General features: G+C 40.4%; 1 protein-coding gene across 3 annotated transcripts in view; it reads right to left on the minus strand.

Moving 5' to 3' along the window:
* reck (reversion-inducing-cysteine-rich protein with kazal motifs) overlaps positions 1-22,819 on the minus strand; it is a 105,074-nt gene that overhangs the window by 30,189 nt on the left and 52,066 nt on the right. For all 3 annotated transcript variants that reach the window (XM_044176514.1, XM_044176515.1, XM_044176516.1), the window contains exons 4-14: positions 21,829-21,865; positions 18,850-18,935; positions 18,631-18,678; positions 18,109-18,142; positions 16,764-16,961; positions 15,265-15,529; positions 14,945-15,118; positions 9,352-9,564; positions 8,583-8,719; positions 6,672-6,815; positions 6,370-6,558 (exon numbers count right to left, since the gene is read on the minus strand). In XM_044176514.1, coding sequence (XP_044032449.1) covers positions 6,370-6,558; positions 6,672-6,815; positions 8,583-8,719; positions 9,352-9,564; positions 14,945-15,118; positions 15,265-15,529; positions 16,764-16,961; positions 18,109-18,142; positions 18,631-18,678; positions 18,850-18,935; positions 21,829-21,865 — 1,525 coding nt within the window. The remainder of the gene's footprint in view (positions 1-6,369; positions 6,559-6,671; positions 6,816-8,582; positions 8,720-9,351; positions 9,565-14,944; positions 15,119-15,264; positions 15,530-16,763; positions 16,962-18,108; positions 18,143-18,630; positions 18,679-18,849; positions 18,936-21,828; positions 21,866-22,819) is intronic.

Here is a 22,819-nt window from a genome sequence, read left to right on the forward strand (position 1 = left end):
ATCAGCGGAAATTTAGAGCTGCAGTGCCTAATTTGAAAAGAACCACAACTCATTCATCTCCACTAGAATATTACTGCTTTATCTGCACATGAATTGATGTGATGTCTCATGTAATTGGTTGGGCAGAGGATGCTGATGATTTTTCATTTTTGGTTTCTTAATGACACAACACTTTTTATTTGAGGCAGACCTCTCAGACTGAGACTGGATCACTCTGATAATTGCAGACTTGATTGGAGGCTTTGAATTCTGTTTTATTCTACTCCAGGATTTGTTTAGCAGAAGCACGTGGGCTCTAAGTCAGGTAATAAGAATGACTGGGTAGAAGGGTTATCTTCATGGTTAAGACAGTAAGATTCAAGACAAGCCATGACATTAAGACTAGCTAAAAACCAAAAATGATAAAAACTTTATTAAACTATAAACTATTATAAACTTTAATGCTTTAATGTCTCTATTAATGTATAATCAATAAAATTACTTGTATTTAAATAAATAAAAAAATACACATATGGGTTGAAGTTAATGTGAACAAAAGAAGCCAACACTAGCTAGGTTTCCATCCACATGTAGCGTAAATTTTAACCAGATTTTGAGAAAATCTGCAAAACAAAATGCAAATGAATTGCATTTCCATCCACTACAGTTATGCGGATATTAAAGGTTGGTTGGTCAAGATGAACAGCTGGTAGTGCTAATTCTCTAGTCGCATGCTTCATGTCATGATTTATTCACTAAGTCTGTTTCCATTACCCTTTTCGCATTTAATTGTGTCGCATTAAGCTAAATGCGACTAAATGCAAGTCTTCAGCCAGTTTTGACACATTTGTCACAGGTACGACATCCAGCCGCCCCACCGGCGGCCTGAGAATCATCCTCTGTCTCCCCAGTCTGTTAAAAGTACAGCACGTCCAGTTATTTGTGTACACAATACAGCCAGCTCTAACCGATGTGTGCCGGGTCCAGGCTGCAAGGCTAATGGGACTCATGGCTCTTCCCAGGACAAGCTGGTGCCCCGTGTGCCGGTAGCTTTCTCATTTCCTGTCTTGATAGGAAATAGAAAAGGAATGGTGCTAAGAAGCACTCAACCAATTCTGCAGATTTTGCTAATTTAGCAGCCATTTCTCGTCAGCCACAGCCTGTCGCGAAGAATTGGGCAGATTTAATGCACTAAATTTAACATTATTAAACATCAGGTCTTTGGCAGGAAAAACAGTTTTAATCAGTGATTTTATTATTGAGCACAATCTTGATTTCATGTTTTTAAGTGAAACTTGGTTAGTCCAAGATAACAGTGCAGCTGTTCTTATCGAGTCTGCCCCTCCCAACTTCAGCTTTATGAGCGAGGCTAGAGTGCATAAAAAAGGAGGTGGAGTTGCCGTTTTGTTTAATGATTCCCTCCAGTGCAAGAAGATGTCTTATGGAAATTTAGCTTCTTTTGAATATGTGGCTCTTCAGTTGAATTCCTCTTCTCAAGCTATATTTCTAAATATCTACAGGCTACCTAAATACTGTGCAAACTTTTTTGATGACTTTACTGAACTGCTGTCTATAATCTGTATTGACTTTGACTGTGTAGTCATTGTTGGTGATTTTAACATCCATGTTGACAACCTCCAGGTCAGAGGGAGTAAAGAACTGTGTTGTGTTCTTGATAACTATGGACTGACTCGGCATGTGACGGAGCCCACACACAACAAGGGCCACACTCTCAGTGATGTTGATAGGTTTTCAGTGAGTCCCCGGGACCCACAGGTGGTCATTTGAGTGGGTCCCCAATAAAATTTGTGGGTTTTGAAATTGTAGCGTTAAACTCGTGTTTAATTTTCAGATACATTTTCAACACACATTAATAACCATATAACATCAAACAAATACAATTCCAAATCCACTGCAGACACACAGCAGCTGACAGAAAGAGGTCATATTATACAGAGAAATATTAGCTTTTTCTGGCTGAATAAAAGTTCAAAACAGATGCTGAAGGGCAACAAGAACGCTGAGCTTCTAAGTTTCATTAGGAGTCATAACACCATCAGGCACATCATGTTGATCAGTAAAATAGTTAAAAACTAGAGCCTGACCAGTTTATTAGCCAGCTAATATTGGCCTATCAGAAATATCAGCAGATCTAATTTGAATTGATTATTAAGCAGGATGCTTGTGTTATCATATTGGTGCTACTACAATGGTAAGCAGTGTAACACATGCAAGAAAAAACCCCTCTCTAGAACTAGCTTCACACAGTTAAAATACAGCTAGTGTCATGAAATGTAACAGCCACGTCACTAATGGTTAAAACTAAAAACCAGCACAAAAATGACAACTACCCATATAAACCACCACGTTCTGAACAGACACATTACAAACACTAACAAAAAGTAACATTTGCATTTTGGAACATATAACAGCTAACTTAAACTGCTTTCAGCACTAGGCAGTGCATGCTGGGAAATGTTGGCCGTTGCTATGGCTATAATACTCTCAGCACAGCTGAGCAGACGTGGTAAAGTCAAAGCGGTGTGTTCGCAGTAAGTTGCTAACTAGTTTGTGAAATACATTGCTGGAAAGTTAATAAACAATGAACCATCATTTTCTCCTTTCAATATATAATAGTCAGATATTGACTGATACTGAACATCCAGTACTGATGTTTATTTAGCTATTTATTTTATTTTTATTTATTCTTTATTTTCTCAGCGTTTATTTCTAGAATTGGTTGACAATGTATATTAAACATGTTAAAGAATATTTAACTTTAATATTCTTTAATAAAGTTTTTGTTTGAGAAAGCAGCCTTAAGTACCTTTGCACAATCCACACAGAAAAGGTCTATTTTCATTCCTGCTCAAAATGTCACTATATCGACTGCCATATAGGTAATTGGTGAATGTTTCGCTTCTAAAATCAGTATCGGTCTCAAAAATCCCACATCGGTCGGGCTCTATTAAAAATACGCACACAAAGGGCAACCATTTACTGCATACTGCCGTTAGAAACTGAGAATAATTACCTGATAAAAATTTGGATATTGGGCTTCCTCACAAACAGACCCCAGACAATTCGGACTGGCGGTCACACCTCCTTCACTCTACAGGGTATCTGCACATTTTTTAAGTACAAATGTAATGACTTTTAGGACCTTTTTGATACCTCCAAAAGGACAAAATAACACCATTACCGCGGCACAAGAAATCGACAAACTACACTACAGTATACACCGTTATTGAGTTTTGTTGAATTTGAATAACTGAACTATTCAGTGCACATTAGCTTACATAACTACCTTCTCATTAAAAAACTAAAACTGTGTGGCTGCAGTCTGAATGGTAGCGGAGCCTGAAGGCTTTGCCAGAGCGGCAGTGGTGGAAGAAGGTTTCAGATCCTTTAAGTAAAAAAGTACTAACACCACCCTGTGAAAAAACTCCACTACAAGGAAAAGTCCTGCTTTCAAAACCTTACTTAAGTTGTAAGTATTACCAGCTAAATGTACTTCAAAGTTTCAACAGCAAAAAGTTCCCTGTCAGTGTTTTACTATTATATCTGATGTTTCTGGATTAATATTACTGCTGCATTAATGTGTATGTTGTATTTTACTAATGTAGATGTTTAAGGTTGAGCTAACTGAGCTAACTGGTTGAACTATTTTATATACTGTTGGGTAGTTTAACCTACAGCTATGCATCATATTCTATAAAATCAGCATGTATGAGAACCACGTATCTCTAAAAAGTCAACTTTTCATGAGCCCAGAGAAACAGCCTGTTTTCAGCTTGGTGACGATGCATTTTCCAGCTGATCTGAGGGGGGGTTAAAATAGTTTATTTGTCTTAACGAAGTAGGTGAATTTTCTCAAACCATAAAGGAACACTTCATCCTTCAGTTTATCACAAACATTCAAAATCACCACATTTGGAGTTACATGGTTTTCACTGGACAGGAGGGGTATGAAAAACTACAATATTTGACGCTGAGATGTAACGTTAGTGGAGTAGAAGTAGAAAGCGGCATGAAAAGAAAAGACTCAAGTGAAGTAGAAGTACCTCAAATTTGTACTTAAGTATGTGTACTATGAATGTACTTAGTTACATTCCACCACTGCAAAGCAGACATATTCACAGTAGACAAATCCTCTCTACATACGTACACTCTGCTGCCGTCTGGTAAGAGATACACAAGTATCCGCTGTCGTACCACCAGACTACAGAGCAGCTCCCTCAGGCTGTGAGACTCCTTCATTCATCCTCAGCATTCCACCATGTAAAATAGTTTTATCTCTACGACTTATTATTATTTTATAACTCTAGAAACACAAGACAGAAGGCGTCCTGTATTGAATTGCATGGCCTCTTCTACAGACTGTCAACATGTCTCTTCTCTCGGGTGTCTTCCCACAGGCCCTGAAAACTGCAGTCATCAAGCCACTCTTAAAAAAGAACTATCGAGACCCGTCACTAATGAACAATTATAGACCCATATCAGACCTTCCGTTTTTAAGTAAAATCATTGAATCATTTTTCAACAGCTGAACAACTTCTTGGCATTAAACAGCTGATGTCTTCCAGTCAGGTGTTCGAGCACACCACAGCACTGAGACTGCTCTTGTTAAAGTCTTCAGTGACATCCACTTAAGTCATTGTTTTTGGAGAAAAGGAGGAATGATTAAGTCAGTGCTCAGCTTCAATCAGTAATGTTAAAAACTACCTGATTTTCAACAGCCACATTAAGATAATCACAAAGTCAGCCTACTGCCACCTGAAGAATACGTCCAGGATTAAAGGACTTATGTCTCAGCAGGATTTAGAAAAAGTCGTCCATGCATTTATCTTCAGTCGACTCGACTACTGTAACGGAGTCTTTACAGGTTTCTAAAAATCGATCAGACAGCTGCAGCTGATTCAGAACGCTGCTGCTCGTGTCCTCACTAAGACCAAGAAAGTGGATCACATCACTCCAGTTCTGAGGTCTTTACACTGGCTTCCTGTCTGTCAAAGAATTGATTTCAAAATACTACTGATGGTTTATAAAGCACTGAATGGTTTGGGGCCAAAGTACATTCCTGATCTTCTGCTACGTTATGAACCATCCAGACCTCTCAGGCCGTCTGGGACAGGTCTGCTTTCTGTCCCCAGAGTCAAAACTAAACATGGAGACGCAGCGTTCAGTTTTTATGCTCCACATATCTGGAACAAACTCCCAGAAAACTGCAGGTCTGCTGCCACTCTCAGTTCTTTGAAATCAAGGCTGAAGAATTTTATGTTTGACTCTGCCTGTTATTAAATCAAATTTGAGGCTTTTGATTAATATCTTATATTAATAATAACTCTGCACTGTAACTTTTACTCTCCTGTTGTATCTTATTTTTATTTTCTATTTAACTCTTTAATTGTATTTAAAAGTCTTTTTATATTGTCTTATGTTGTTTTTCAAGGCTGAAGACTTTTCTGTTTGCTGCTGCCTTTTATTAAATCAAATAATTATACATTTCTAGGTTAAGTGCTGATGTCAGTGGTTGGTAGATTTGGGAAAAAGACGGTGTTTTTTCCCCCGGGGCAGCTTTGGGTTGCGCCTGACACAGATAAGACCCACCGTGAGGTTAAACCCGTGGCAGACGTTTTGGGGTAAACTGAAAGAGGCTTATTATGGATAATCAAGACCGATGGTGAATCTGTGTTCTTTGTGGAAAATGGGAGGCTCTGTTATGCTTATGGCTTCAGAAGACTAGGCACCAATTTGTAGATTGTGTACACAAGGCAAAACATTTTGAGTTTTCGCATATTAAGTTTAAAATTGCCACCACTGAAGTATTCTTGTATTTTATACATGTCTTATTCTATTTTAGCTTGTTTTTATTTTCTATTCTCTTGGCTCTTTAATGACTGTTTCTTTTGCACTCTCACATGTTTTTGATGTTTTGTGTGAAGCACTTAGAATTGCCTTGTTGCTGAAATGTGCTATATAAATAAACTTGCCTTGCCTTACCTTGACTTAAGCAACTTTTCCACCTCAGCCAAGCGTAAAAACCTTTTTTGCGATAATGCGAGATTTTTTTCGAATTTTCTGCGTTTCAACTCAGGTTTCTTTAAGCGCGCCAAAATGCGCATTGAAACCCACCTACCTACACTGAAATGACATGGTATGAGGAGAACAGTCCCCCACTGCTCTAAATGAGATGCTGTAGATAAATCATACTTGTCCAAATTTAATTCTCCTCTCCACAGGAAGTGATGTATCTAATTACTTATTTCATGGGGGTCGTCTATGGATGTCAGATCACCAGTGGTGGCATTCAGACTTCTACTGCTGTAAGACTTTTTAAGCCTTGTGGAAACTCTTTGGACATGCAGAAAGACACAAGGGAGGTCTTACTCTTCCTCTGTCCTCCTACGATGCAGGGCTTGCTGGTGTCCACACATGGCATCTCCACACAGTTCTCCAGACGCCCACTGGGACCACAGCTGCAGACCTCGTAGCATCCAGCAGGACCAGCACGAGTAGGCACCTGGATACGAGCGTCCTGCTGCACCAGAAACTCTGAGGCCTCGCCCAGTTTACAGCCTGAAGACACACACATACATACACACAAACTCAGAATGACTGCCATGCTGCAGTTTTTAGACTCTAGAGCAAACACAGTAAAGCTGCTGAACTGTAGCTGTCTTTGGTCGTACCTGGCACACAGAGGTATGGCTGACAGTTGAGTTCATCAAGGCAGCCCTTCCTGTTGACCTGGCACAAGTGGTTGCTGGGGCATGGGTTGGGGTTGCATGGATGGATGACCTCCACAACAATGTTGTTGCCTAGAGAACTGGGGGCTGGAGGGAGTGTGTGAAGGGGTAGGGGTGTAGGTGAGGGGTGGATGTGGAAATGTAAAATAAGGATTAAACATGACCGTCAGATAAGATATGACAGTAAGAAGGTGTAAAGATGAAAAGTCACCAAAGGTATTACCATTCATCCTGAGGGGAACATGAATGATGGATTGTCATTACATTTGGGACACACAAACACTCAAAGTGCGGGGATCACCAAAGTCATAGGATTCATCCTCTGGCTGTACGAGATTTTATGAGAATCCATCAAGTAGTTGTTGAGATATTTCAGTCTGGACCAAAGTGGTGGACCGACCGATTACCATCCCTAGAGCCATGCCACTAGTCATGTTACAAAAACCCTTTTCCTGATATACAGATATACTTATAGATATAGATATAAAATCAATCCGACAGCAGCCAATCACATAGTCCGAGCAGAAGAGAAAGGTGTGTTTGAACAGACCAGCAGACAGATTGTACCTCAGATTATCACATTCGTATGCAAACACTCTGCTGTGCTTAACAAAAAAACTGAACGACAACATGCAAAACATTCAGCTCAGAGATGACAAATGATTGGAACTGTGTCACAGGAATAACACATTGCACACCTGATGAGTTTCCTTTTAAATGTTATAAAGTTTATTTGAAAGTGATAAATACAAATTTTACTGTTCATTATTTCTCTAAATGTATTATGGCAACTGTTTAAAAAATGGCATTATATTTGTTGAAAGGCACATAATGGCTTGTTTAGGATTTAGGAAATGGAAAGTTGGATGTGACTCTGCAGTTACTTGTGAAACAATGACCTTGTCTCTCTTAGCTCATTGCTTTGGATTTATGGCACATTTACTGACCCAGCACTCTCATCAACCTTGTTTCTAGCAGCAGCAAGCAGCTGATTTCAGCAAATAAACTCACTGTACACTACCTGCCCAGCAGCAAACAGCAGACAGACGCAGTTAGCTAAAAGGCCAGTGACTATTAGTCTTAAAATTGTCAGGTGGGTAGAAACACCCACGTACTAAAATGTTAGCCATAACAGCTTTATGAGATGATGTGTTGTCAGTGCTGCATCTGTCAGCTTCTGTGTTCCTCTGCCCCCTGGTGGCCACAAATCAATGTACCTGCAGATTTGGCTGCATGAGCTTTTGAAGGCCTGAAATAGTAATAATAATAATAATAATAATAAACTTTCTTTAATAAGGTAAAGTGCTTTACAGTAAAAAAAAACGGACTCAGCTAAAAACACAAACAAATAAAAACAGCACAGGGATCATAAAGCACCGGGGGATAAAATAATGATAAATAAACAGCAACATTAACATTTTAAGAAGGGATTTGAAAGATGCTGATGATGTAGGGTCTAACAGCAAAGGCCTGGTCAACACTGGTCACATGCCGGGATCTAGGACCAATCCACCGATCTAAGGGAATGCCCAGACACATAGGGAGTCAGTACATCCTTGATCTCATTTGGAGCACGGCCGTTTAATGCTTTCAAAGCATTACCTTGAACCTCGAACCTTAAAAGCAATCAGTCGAATTTTAAAATCAATATGGAACATAACAGGCAGCCAGTGTAAGTTGTGGAATTAGTTGTTTTTTTATTTGTGTTTCTTTCCAGTTACAATACTGTGTTTTGTTGGTATTTCCATTTGTAACTGAGCCCCTCTAGATGTCACTAGAGGAAAGAATGACTGCTGCTCAACACTGAAGCTTCACAGACATTTCAAGGAATATGTGCTGTTCGTTGTGACTCACTGAGGTATCTGTGGAGGGGGATGCAGCGTTCAGGGTCATCAATGGGTGACAGCAGCTCACAGATCCTCTCTGGAGTTTGTCCTTCATGGAAACGTTTCCTGTCCCCACACTGGGTCAGGATGTCCACACAATCTGACCTGAGGACATTACGTAAATGTAACTCTGCTTGAAACAAATGTATAAGAATCAATCAACATAAAGTGGTCATGTGTAACTTCTATGCCTACAAATGTAGAATTTTGAAGGTAAGGAGGGTTGTAAGCTAGGCTGGGTGCAGAGTGAGAGGCTCTGCCAACACACACAGCCTCAAGCTGGATGTGAACATTGTGTGATGGTGTAATGTCATTCAAGACAAGTGGGAGATTAAAACCTGAGAGGAAGGTTGTATCTGGCAAATGGCTGAACAAGACATATAGCCTAAGGGTGGAGTGCTGTTATGCAGTACACACACACATACACACACTCCAGACATGACACAGCAGATCCTGAGAGAAGGGCAGGGCCTCCACCTGTCCATCACATCTGGATGGATATTAAACATGGCGTCAGACATTGCCTTTGAGTCTGATGAAGAGCAGATGTGCTCGAAACGTCACGTCAAATTTTGTTTTGCTGCCTGAGTAAATCTTGATAACTTTGTCAAAATAAGTCAGTATTTATTACAGGTCAACTTTAGTTTCACTCCACATTTTGGTCTGGTCATGTGCGGCCCTGTTACTAATTGCTACTGGGTGGGAACTTGTCACTTGTAGGATGGTAGAAGACATACTTGCATATGACGCTGCCTCTGGACTTGCTGTGGCAGGGTTTGATCTGCAGGGAACAGGCCACGGCCTTCCACATGTCCGGCAGACATTTCCTGATGTCCAGCACAGGGATGTTCATGAACGGCATCTTGATCGTCCCATTGGACCACAGCTTGATGTCATTCATGGCTCCCTGGTCTGACTGGACATTACAGCTGCGGAACAGCTCTGTGGGCCTGTGGACAGAAACAGACAGAGGTGAACGCAAAGAGAAAGAAAAATTGGTTTCTACCTAAAAAAAAAAAAAAAAAAAAAGATAAAACTATTTAAAAATAAGTGTGCTCATAAAAAAGCAACAATCGTGGTCAGTATCTCAACACTCGCACCCGGCTGATTGCAGAACAAGGTGTGCTGGCAACTGTAGCCTTGTAGTCGCCTTATAGAGGGAGCCAAAGTCCCTCTGGATAATGTGAGGGTTGTTTTCCCCTTCCACTGCACCAGAGAGTGTCTTTGATGTCTGATTGGTGGGTTTGGTCTCAAGTGAGTCAGCTAATTGGTGGTTTAAAGGGAGACGGTTCCAGGCAGAAGTTCTGGGTGTGGTTCCATCATTCCATTTGCTGCTGATGAGTGGATGCTTTGTTTATCTTGAAGCAACAGTGTGTGCGTGCGAGCGCGTGTTTGTGTAAAACCCTGGATCCTTAACTTGATTTAACCCCAAAATGGTCAACAGTGGCTTTCCTCTCAAACCAAAACTAAATGTCCTATTAAAACAGGGCCCAGAGTGTTCAATACTGCCGAACTGCACCTTCACTTCAGTCTATGTGAGACCCTGGAATGGTAAGGGGACTGTACTTAATCAGCGCCTTTCTAGTCTTTTCCGACTAGAGTGCTTCAAAGGACACTTTGACACATGGGCTGGGGGAAGCTGGGATCGAACCGCCGACCTTCCGATGACCCGCTCTACCACTGAGTCACAGTCGCCCGCAATAATAATGCAACCAGCCCCTTAACTGGGACACAGCTCCATTCATATCTGCCACGCATTCAGAGGTAGAGAGTGACTATTCACTCAGTGTTCTGTCAAAGATAGGATAACCATTAATGAAGTATAGAATGAATGAGTGAATGAATGAATTAATCAGCATGTGAGTGAGTTACTTGCATCTAAAACTATCCAGTTTTGGACACAGTACTCTTAATCAGGGTTAGCACGATGGATTTAGGGATTTGTTTCTAATTTAAGGTTCGAGAATTTTTGTTTGCCTTACACCCACACAGACCCAGAAAGGCAAACACACACACACACACACACTGTTATTAGCTCCATACTCCTTCGGCCTAAAACACCACCTCCAGGCCAGTGTTTGTCTTCCATGCTGCTCCCAGCTATGCAGCCCAGCATTTGAACCCCTCAGACCATACAAGGTTCTCCTAGAGCCCATCAAAGGAAACTCAAAGAGCCTTACACACAGTTTGTTTGCCTGAACTTCAAATCCCACAATGCCACAGCATGAGCTCCCTGCCATCATGATCTGAAACCGCAATTTGTCAAATCATTTTATGTGAGTAATAACAGAAAGCTCAGGGTAAAATCCACTTGTAATTTGAAAAACACATTCAAATACTTCAGAGGGAGTATCGTTGCCACGATGCACTTCACTTTGAGAGAAGGCTGTTGTTTGAGCTTCAGCCACTAATGAGACTCAGTCTCAATTATCTGGAATCTGATTATATTATTTTCTTGGGGAATGTAAAAGAATAAAGCTTTTACATTTTTGTGCTCAGAATACCGAATGCCATTCCAAGTGTTCTCTGGTTGTTCAGAAGAATCCGACAAAATAACATGACGTCTGAATTTCTTTTCTCTCCTCTAAATCTAAAGTGCCACTGAGTGGTAAGGATGATCTGTGGCCACTGTGAGGATATTAAAGGGTCACTTCCACCAAATTACAAAAGGAATTTTAGCCACACTAGCAGCGTGGCTCTAGGGAAAGGGATGTTGGTCGATCGGTCCACCACTTTAGTCCAGACTGAAATATCTCAACAAATACTGGATGGATTGACATGGAATTCTGCACAGACATACGTGGTTGCCAGAGGATGAATCCTAATGACTTTTCATCTAGTGCCGTCATTAGATCAAAATTTCAAGTTGTCCAATACTAGCATTTAGCATTTGGCTCAAAGCAGAGCCTCACAGAGCCGCTAGCATAGCTGTACACTCGTAGTCTTGTTCTTCTGGTATCTATGCAGTTTTTTGTTTTATTTGTCCAGGTTTTGAAATATCTGTCTGAGATTTCTGCCTCCACCTAGACATGAATGCGATTTTGTTGGTGGTGCTCACAGCATTGAAAAATGACATTTGAATAACTAAACAGGAAGTGCAAAACCGAAACAAGGAGCCTAAACAAAATTCCTTCTACTTCCATTGTACTGGGGTGGCAACAGGAAGTTTCGGAGGAAGATATCGCAAAATATCAGTATATAAAAACTAAACTATTTGCATTAACACAAGTGTACCACTAGTGGTATGTGTGAAAATACGCTTTTTGTTAAAATGGGTGAACTGACTCTTTAGCTATGAGGCAAACACACATCTAATCAAAATATATGTGTAACATGATGTAACCTGAAGTTCTGGTGTGGCTTCTGTCACCATCTGGGCAAGACTTCTGCGTCTGTGCCTTATTGTTGAAGCCAAATATTTCTCTGCTTAATAAACAAACATCACTACTTTTAGGTGTTTGGGGCCCCAAAGCCTTTCAGTCAATTTGTTCCTCACCCTAAAAACAGATTGCTCAAGTGCACAATCGTATTTTAAGTGCCAACCTCGCTCAGCCATGATTAATCTGGTTTCAGACTGAAAATGTCTGTATTTAAATAAGAGTAAACATCTATTAACCCCTTCCCACAGACAGGGTTAAAAGTCCATTTCTTCTGTGCTGTGCACCATTTGTTTCAAGCCTCTAAATAAACTGGTTACTATCTGACAGCTGTGTCTGTTTTTAGAGCACAATTTTACCAAGTTAGTCAGAGAGATAAATGATACAGCATACACACTGAGTGAGCAGATCATAAAGTTTTTCTTAATATGTTCAGCAGCTTCAGTGGTAATTAATAATAATAATAATAATGATATAGGAATTTATTAGTACAATTATAATTAACACAAATACCAAATGTTTCAACAACTATACAGTATTGTTTTAAAGTGGTCATATTATGCTCATTTTCAGGTTCATAATTTTGTTTTGGGGTTGTACCAGAATAGGTTGACATGGTTTAATTTAAAAAAAAAAATTAAATTTTCTCACACTGCACATTGCTGCAGCACCTCTTTTCACCCTGTGTCTTGAACGCTCCGTTTTAGCTACCGAGTGAGGCATCTTATTTTTTGGAGTTGCACATGCGCAGTACCTAGGTAAGGACTACTAGCCAATCAGAAGCAGAGTAGGGCGGGTCCTGACGAGCAAGGTAGTGTGATCCAAAACAAAGCCGCCGCAGCCGGTAACTATGGCTTCAGTTCAGCCGTACATGTTTGAGCTCAAGTCTGATACCGAAACACAGGCAGAACAACCCGAAGCAGCTTCACAACTTGAACTGGAGCGAGACGTTTCAGAGTGGGAAGTTATTCATTTGTAACTAATTTATCTTTGATAGGGAACGTTTTAACTGTGCACTGTCTCTGCATCACAGTAACAACTTTGTGCCCATTGGCTGCCTGGAGGGATACCGTTATTTTAATTTCATATTTAGGTAATGCTCAGTTTGTGCATTGTGACGCGTGTTACATAGTGACGTAGATAAATTACGGAAGTGAAGGCTGGACTGCAGTCGAGCTGTTCTCAGGCAGTGCAGGAGCGGTGTTTTCAGTGGGAGAGGGTAACTCCCTTTGGGGTGGACTTTGGGATTTTTCACTTTGCAAACCTATTACATGCACAAAAAAGATATAGAACACAATACCGGAAAGGGAAAAAGCCAAAAAGCACAATATGACCACTTCAAAATGACTATTTAAACTGTTTCATACTCCAGTCCAATTGAATCTTGTGTGATAAAACAACATCACATCTCATCTGTAGTGCAAAACATGATCTGGGCTTTTCAGAATGCTCTTAAGTATCAAGTGACTGTGAGCTTTTGTGGTTGTCTCACTCACCAGGTGACCTGCAGACCACTGTGTGAATGTATGAAGTATATTTGAGGTTTTATGTATGTGTGTTAGTTTGACTTCCCAGTGCGGGCTTTGAAGCTGTTCCATTTGGCCTTTTGCCTCAACTGTAGACAGTGTGTAAAACATGCTGTGGTACTGATAACTTGAGGGTCACACTGGGTTCAACATAAATCTGTCTCTTGTTTTCCCTCTCTGCCTCTTTCTTTCCTTCAGGCTCTAAATGATGCATTTTCAAACAGATGTTCAGAGGCACAGTTAAAGGACTAAGAAATGGGTGTAATGATACAAATAAATAAACACAAATAGTTTCCTCAGAAAATGTAGCCTTTTCTAAGTGTGCTAGCTTGTGCTGATTACAGGTGTGAATACTGTAAAACGATTTAAATGTTAATTCTTTGCATGTGAAATTGTGTTTGAGAGTTGCAGTTTAGCCATTTTTTGAATTTACAGTTGAAATGTAAACACTGAAAGGATCGGATGTGTCAGCTGAAGTGTTAAAGCTAAAAGCAGTTGAATGCAGTTATAATCAGTTGAAGTGAAATGGCTGACAGCACAGTAATTTTGGTTTCAAGTTCAAGTCCTGTAGGCAGTGGAGTTGTTAATTTACACGTAAGCACTGAAAGTACTTGAACTAACAGTTGTGCAAGAGATGAAAGCAGTTGAACTGTCAGCTAGAGCTAGAGATAAAAGTTGAAATGTCAGTTGAACTGTAAACAATGAAAGTAATTGAAATTTAATTTTAAGCGCTAGAGATACTTGAAGTGAGTGCACTGTAAAAAGTGTCAATCAGTATGTAAGCAGAGACAGCAGTTGAGATGTCAATTGAGGTAACTGAACTGCTAGCTGAACTAAATGAAATGATCCGTTGACATGTAGATGCTGGAAGCAGTGGAAATGTCAGTTGAAGTGGAAACACTAAAAACAGTTGAAATGTCTTTAGAAGAGTACAAAATGAAATCAACTGATTTTTGATGGATAATATTATCTACTATTTCTACAGTAAAACACCCAAACTTTAAGATCTCCATCCAAAACGTGACATGTGAAGTGTGAAATACTGTGGCGAAATGTGAACAGCCCATTCAATTTATAAAATTTAAAAATACATTTAAAATTCTGATAATAATTCATCAAAACACACATGTAATTTATTACAAGACTGATTTTTGTCTGAGAAAAACAAAAGTTGTATTTTTGAGTGTCAGACTGAGAAGTAGCTTCTGAAGGCAGTAAGAGAATTTTTAAGCACCCTGAAGTACCTCTGTTGTTTTGGAGAGTGTTGTGATCACTGTGTACACATTCAGTAGGTGTTTCAGCTGACATGAGAGTGACTAGATAACATCCAGATATCATTAGTGGGGAAAATACTCCTTGCAGATAAACAGCAGGCGACCATGAAAAACTCCCATCAGTTCAACCCTGTGAGTATCCAGGAGTCTGACCTGTTGTTGAAGTTGGTGCAGTAGTTGAGGTCCTTGCAGCCCAGCTGGCAGGGCTCTCTGACATCAGCCAGGCAGTTGATGAGCTCTGTCTCCCCAGGGTTGTACTCACAGAGCTGGTCAAAGTCTTGCCACGTCTGGCTGCCCCAGTTAGTACTGATCTCCTGACACATGTCTCTGTCAGAGCAGAGCACAGAGTCTGGGTTATTCCAAGAAAAACTAACACATTTCACCTCAACCTGTACTCAGCCTCAGAATATATGCCATCAATGTACTGGCTTCCACTAAGCAGTGGATGTCATGTGCTAAGCAGTGTGCTGTACCTGCAGAGTGAAGTGTTAGCCTTGGAGCAGCAGTGCAGCTTGGCACAGTCCATCTTGGCAGGATGGGGGGTCTCCTCTTCAGGTGGGGAAGGAGGGTGGGCGCTGCCCAGAAAGCACTGCCACATAGGTTCCTGAGGGAGCGGCTGGGAGCCACACTCCTCGATCAAACCCTCCATGATCTCGTGCTCGGTGCTCATGGTGCGAAGGATTCGCCGGCAAGCCACCTGGCAGTGGGTAGCCTCCGCCCGGTCACAGCAGTACAGACCTGGACGTGAGGGACGGATGGACAGGTAAGTGCTGTACTATCATCATCATATATGTGGCCGCCACCATAGGAAATGATATATATTAGAATGGAAGATTTTATCCATGTCGCCCACTCCTGTTTCCATGTTGAATATAACAATCTATCAAGAGTGTCTGTAGTTCTTGTTGACTCTCAGCTTTTCACACTTGGACTTAAGGATGTAGGGGCAGCCTTACATTTTCTGAGATGTGATCACAAGGTGGCTGGCGTGGTCAAAAATATTTTTACTTGTTTTGTCATAATTATCATATACGTGACAACTTGCTTTTGATGTCACGGTTCAGGAAGTTACCGAGTTTACATGTATTCCAATGAATTCCAAGTAAAGTTAAAACTAAGTAGGCACTGTTCAAAAAAGTCATGTTGTTACTGAGTAAATAGGATTCAAACTATGACTAAGACAAGGAATCGAACATTGAAAAGGAAGAAAATATTTGATACTGTAAATATATGGATAACTCCGGCAGAGTAAGATTCCTGCTGGGTTCATTGTCTTAAAGTAATACTCCACTAAAAAGCTTTCTTTATGGCTACGTTCTCCTTTGACTGATAACTCCAGCTACAGGCACTACATGATGCGTTATATTGTCTGGCTGCTGATGACTGGAAGTCAGAATATAGTAGACTGGCAACTATATTTAATTTATTTTCATTAATTTACTTTTCATTTACATATTGGTTTATTTATTTATCTGTCATCTTGTACTTTTGTACTACACATGTTTATCTTATCAATCTTTATGATGTGACTGTGACTGTGTGTGGGTGACAGTGGGAGTAAATGTCTGCTGTCATATGTATTCTAGATAGATAGATGGATAGAAGTATGTCCTTTAAACATGTGCCTACATACAGTGTGCAAATTGCTGTAAGGTATGCAAAACGGATGTAATTATATATGTACTTTTGGTTGTTTTATTATTTAAATTCAATTAAAAAATATATATCTTTGAATATAAAAAATACTCAACGTCTATGACAGCTGGTCTATGAATTGCTCTACTTCTGGTAGAGATTCAGAGCTATATGAAGGTGATAGCATGGCACAAAAGTAGTGCATTTACTATACTGTAGCTATAGTATATTGGCGAGGGTAAAGTTACATCTGTGTTGGACTAATGAATCCAGTACTCCAACAGACAGCAGTACGGGAGTGTCAGCTGTCTGCAGTATGAAGTGTAGATGGACTTACTGTCGAGAGGGCTGCGTATGGGGTAGGACTTGGTGAAGTTGCTGACGCAGCTGAGCAGCTGAGCACTGTGACTGTGACAGTACTCTTTGACAGCGTTGATCTGGGACACGGTGGGGGTTGAGTCAGTCCTGAAGATGGCCTGGCAGTACTCCCTACAGGTGGTGTGACGCCCTGCATAGCTGCAGCATGTGGAGCCCACTGGAAGAAACACACACACACACACACACACACACACACACACACACACACACACACACACACACCCAAACACACCAGTGGCTTTGTGAGAAATCAGCTAAAGTTAGCGGTTTTAAAAGCAATTTTAAAAGTAGCAGTGAGAGTGAGTGTGTGAAAAAACATTTTCTTAAAACATCCATCAAACACCATCACATTTTGTGAGTCTATTAGTACATAGCAGGCGAACTTTTCATCATTGGCCCAATCTAAAAACATGTTGTGAGAGAGCGCTCCGCTGCTTTAGAAACGATTGCAAAACCAAACTCTTTGCAAAATTTCATACAGTGGTAAAAGGGCACCCATAATGATAACTACCAGGACATGGTCAAAAAAGTATTTGTCCATCTCTATTGTTTCTAAATGTAGCACTTTAAGCAGTTCAGGATATTTGATGAAGTTGATGTACTTGCCTGATTCTTGCAATTTTTGGATTGTATCCACACGGTTGAAATGCACTTACTGTAAGCCACGTTGGATAAAAGCGGCAATAATAATAATTGTTAGTTTCACATCCATGCCCCATTACCAACTTGTTTCACATGAGAAGATGCAAACCTTCCTATGTACCTGACATAATTCTGTACCTGATTTTGGGGTGAACTGTTCCTTTAAACAGTGCTTATGATTTATGATAAAGATTTACAGTCTAAGTATTAATTTTCTTTTTGGTCCTGAATATTGTTTCATTGACAATGACTGGACCCATGTACTGTAGGTTGAATTCAGTTCTCTAACCCTCTGACAGATAAACGCACCTCAGATTTCATTAATCTGGTTAAAGCTGACAAACATTAGACCTTGCAACAGGAAGTTACCGACCTCACATCCTGCCAGGCAGATAACACGGCTCTGCTTTGTGTGTGTGCATCTGTGCATGGTGTGTATCCACAGTAAGTGAGAGACAGTGCGAGAATGAGACGCAGAGAGAGAAAGATAAACAGAGAAAGAATACAAACAAGCCCATCTATTGGTCGAAGAAGATAGTGGTGTGCTCGGGGGGGTTATTTATTTATGGGCTGGAAGGAGAGATGAGATCAATGTTTGCAATGTTGGCTTCTTCACTGTTCATCTTGTGTATGTGTGTGTGTGTGTGTGAGTAACAACTTACTTTCATTTTTGGTGATGCAGCTGTAGAGGGAGTTCTAGAACGAGAAGAGAAAAGCTGTGGTGATGCTGACTGAGCTGTTCAGCTAACTCACTATTTTAACATTAAAAAAAGCATGCTAAAGCTCTGTCTCAGTGGTTCCCAACCTTATTGGCTAGTGACTGCTTACAGCGACTACATGGATGGATGTGTCATAAGCAGTTCAACCAAAGAGTGATTTTTCCTTCTCAGATTGTTTCATGTAAGGGATTTTTAGAGGCCTGACAATGTGAAAGTATCCAGTAGATGCATTAAAAACTGCAAAGTTTAATGTCAAAAACAATAAACAGAATGTTATGCAGCAGAAATCTGTTACACTACCATAAAAGTTACTATTAGTATCATATTGTTTCACAGTATCAGTTGTAGTTGCAGCACCTCAACTAGTGAAATATGAAGTGGAAGTACAGGTATTAGGAATAGTGGTAGCAATATACAGCTTCAGCTGCTGAATTAATGTTCCTTCTCTGAAACGCTTGGACTCACCTCTGTGACTTTTTTGCATACTTTTGTTATGTCATTTTTAGATGATGCCTATAAGGGAAAAGGAAATGAAATCAAAGGAGGTAAACTCATGAAAACAGAACAGAAAACACAGCGTAGGTGGACCTAACCTACACATGAACACAGGTCTGAGCAAAACGAATGTTAGGGCAGTCATACTTCCAAAAGAAAACTGGACACCCTTTCTTTACAATATCTCACCTGTCTGCATTCCCTGCGACACTCAGATGAGATAGCCAGCTCGCAGCAGCCCAGCCCCACCCAGCCGTCTGACTTCCTGGATACTCCTGGAGACAAATCAAATACCACACAATCAACCATATGTTATGTGTTTCTATTTCATGGAGGTTAGCTTGTACAGTTTGTGGAGACCGATTTATTTATTGGGACAATACTGGTCTTTATCAAAGGCTTGATATATGTGTTGTCTCCTGCTAATATGGTGTACATGGTGCAACTTCTTTTATTACTTATTGATTACCTCCACCAAGCAGGTTTTCTTTTTCGTCTGTTTGTTACCAGGATATCAAAAAATGACTTAGCAGATTTCAATTCAGTTTGGTTTGTTTGCTTTTAGTGCAGAAAAAAGTCTTTCCTGCTTCAACAGCAATTGACCGATCTTCAGCACCAATCACAGCTAGGCATGCTCAGTCATCTTTCCCCTGTAGTGCTCCGGCTGCCCAGTGTGCTACAAATGTTGCTGGTGTTTTGACCTCTTCAGCTCAACCATGCTAGTCAGGCTAAATATGGCGAACACAATGTAATTTAGATGTATTGTTTGGAAGCCTTATGGATTCTCAGTAAGTTACAGTTGTCTAAAACTGTGTATCGATCTGTGTAACTGAAGTTGGGTGAAGTCATGGCTTTGGAAACCCAAACAATGAAACATGCTACTTTAAACCATTTGCCATCTTAATGCATCCATTACAAGGTCTGAGCCCCGTTACAATGTTCCTTCAGCTGTGCATCAGCCAGCCTGCTGTTACTGCCCTGTATAAATGAGCACAAGCTGCAGCGGTCTAGGAATTATCCACTACCCTGCCAGTTACTCTCACTACTGATGGATTGACATCCAGGACTACAGAGAGCTACTGGACTGTGTAAAACTTCTAGAATGATTCTTGACAGACTGACATTAAACTAAAAACGATGAATTGTACTTAAAGAAGCTTAAACTCTACCGCTGACAGTAACTTACAGTAAATATCCTACACTTGTCTTAATGGACATATTTTTAATTTACTTTATATTTGCTAATACACAGTGTTTGTTGGTAATAATGATTAGGTATTACTGATATACTACATTTATTTCCTTTTTTTAAATTCATAAAATATATATTTATGCCAACTGTGTTAATTATGGCCAAAGAGCTGCCATTTAAAAAGGTACAGTACTGCACACTTAAATGTGTTTTTTGAGCTGTAAACTAAATGATATGGCTGTACTGTGATGAAGCACATCAGTGCTGGTGTTAAAATTGACATTCTTACAAAATTTATGAAGATCTGCATTTCATATTTCATGGGTTGAAAATGGCTCAACACACCATCTAGTGTTTTAAATCATCCTGAACCTCGCAAGGCCAATGCTAACATAGTCGACCGTTTGGGACAAATTTACGTCATGACACTGATTAAAAAATAAAGTTAACGCCCTCTAATCAGATGTGGCCGGCCCACCTCCCCCAGCCCCAGCCTGTGAGTGGGAGTCTGTGAAACAGGGCGCATTTTCAAATATAGGTATGCAGATCGAGACGCATCATTCACAGGAGTTTACTCCATTTTCTGCTAACCCTCTACTTAGTATTTTTCAGTTTTGGTGCAGTGGTTCGGACTTGCGTTTGACAGCTGTAGAAGCACCACCGGACTGCTTTCTTTCCCTTGATGATGACCCCATGATAAACAGCAGGGCTATGGCTACGTACTGACATTCCCACAGACACACACTCACAGGAGAGCCTCTCAGCCTCTCTGAGCCGCTAACGTTAGCTCAGCTACAACCCAGGTACCACACAGAAGCTTTCACAAAGAGCCATGAATGTGCTTTTAGTGACGGTCAAAGCTCCAGCGGACTCTCTGTTTCCAGCGCGGACACGGAGAGGCTGACAGCAGCTGCTCGTGGCTGGTTAGCGGTCTGTCGCTCCATCTGGTCGGTGTCTCCCCTACAGCTCTTGTCTTGTGCAGTCCACTTTTGCATTTTTAAAATATGCTTGGAGGGAGGGAGCTAGCAGAATTTGGGTGTGTAGTCAAAATAAATCATGTTATATTCTGCGTTTCTTTTGTATTCCCTGCTGTACCAAAAACATACCGAGCCGTGGATTTTGTGTACCATTATACCCTTACTATTATATTATATGTTGAGTTCCAACTAATTCTAGAGTTGAGGAAAGACACTGTGAGAAATGAAGGAAATCATTAATTGAAGTTGTCATGTTTGGGAGAAGTGGTTACACCAACAGAGTAAATCCATAAAAGCGGCTGGAATGCAGTGAACATCAGAGAATCGATGATATCTCTGAGTCTGAGAGGATCTGAGGGAGGCTTGTTCCGTAAGAGATTCAATCTTTACAGACTCCCCAGGCTGTCTGGACGCCAGTGTTCAGTGGGTACAAAAAGGTAAGAATAACAACACCTCCCAATCTGGAGGCTATTAGGCTTCTGACCGGTAGATTTGTTCCAAGCACAGGCAGCAGGATTTAAGCAGCCATTTTCTGTGACCTTTACAATGACAGACTCACCAAAGTTTTATACTGGAATAAATATGAGAATGAAAACAACTGTATAAATATCTAAATAATTTTTCACATGACTTAAAAAATTCTAAAAGACACACAACTTCGAAAACTAAAATGTATTTGAAGAATATCCTACATATAGCCTCTTACATTATTATATTTAAAGCCCTTATGACACATCCTATTTACACATCCAACAGCCATGCAACAACATTATCATTAACTTAACTTAAAGTCCAATATTCACTCTTTTTTAGCTCTGTTTTGGTCTCCACCAACTCCTGAGAAAAATATCTGGCTCTTTAGCTGCTAAATGCTCTACTGTGTTTACCAGCTAGCAGTTAGTGTACAGTAGGTTTATCAGAACATTTTAGCTGAAAACAGCGCTTTCAGCAACCCAAGGCTGAATCAAAACAGTAAAGTTGCGGTCACTCTTCTCTTACCTGGAAGTGTAGAGTTAATGCACATCCAAAGTTCATTCTAGAAGACAAAGGAGATAAAAAGGTCAATGTCAGATGTCACTTGAGGTTTAACAAAATATGTCCTAACTAATAGCTTTTACAGTTTTTGAAGCAAAACTCGCAAATATAATACTTGAGAACATGAGCATGTTACACAGAGCTAATATCTTAGACAGTCAGACCAGCTTAAGTTTATGCCTGTCATTAGGTATTAGGTAAAAGTGGTTGGATCACATTAGGTTTGCATCTGATGAGATGGTGTAGTGTAATGACATATGAAGCTTGAAGCATACTTTGTGGGTTCCATCCACTAGCAAAACTATGGCTTCACCATGTTCCATGAAGGGGCTTTTGAAGCTTGATTTGGGTTCACCGCTAACCATCTGGGCAGGTACTGGGACAAGAAATTCCATATTTGTTCAAATTGGCAGAAGCCTGGTTGGAACTGAGGTCAAACAAAAAAGTGGCAGCCACCATGGTTGACTGAGATAGGCGGAACCAGTATCATTCCCAACCAAGACACACACAGAAGAAGAGACACAAGAAGTGAAATTAACTATTAAGACCATAATGTCTCATACATGTATGGACAAATTATTGACCTTTTATTTTGAGAGAAAAGTTGATAGTTTTCGAAAAGACATCTAAAGAGCCACAGATGTAGTTAATGGTACTGCATCCTAGGGGCCTCTGCATTGTCATCACACTCTCACGTGCATCCACAAACTTCTGCTATTATGTAATTGCGGCTGGTGTGCTGATCTGCCACGTAGCTCTCCAAATTTCAAACATAGCGGCCCATGATTGTGTCATTGTAAGTGTCTCCTTTTTGATGATTGGCTCATGGTTTTTGTGACCTACAATTGTAATCAGCTGGTGGTCACAGAAAAGAATGTTCTTTTGTCTATGGGAACATAACCTTACAACTGCTGTATATGCTTCTAACTGGGTGACAATTTGACGGTTCACTATA

The sequence above is a fragment of the Siniperca chuatsi genome, linkage group LG19 (genome assembly GCF_020085105.1).
Source record: "Siniperca chuatsi isolate FFG_IHB_CAS linkage group LG19, ASM2008510v1, whole genome shotgun sequence".
Lineage (NCBI taxonomy): Eukaryota > Metazoa > Chordata > Actinopteri > Centrarchiformes > Sinipercidae > Siniperca > Siniperca chuatsi.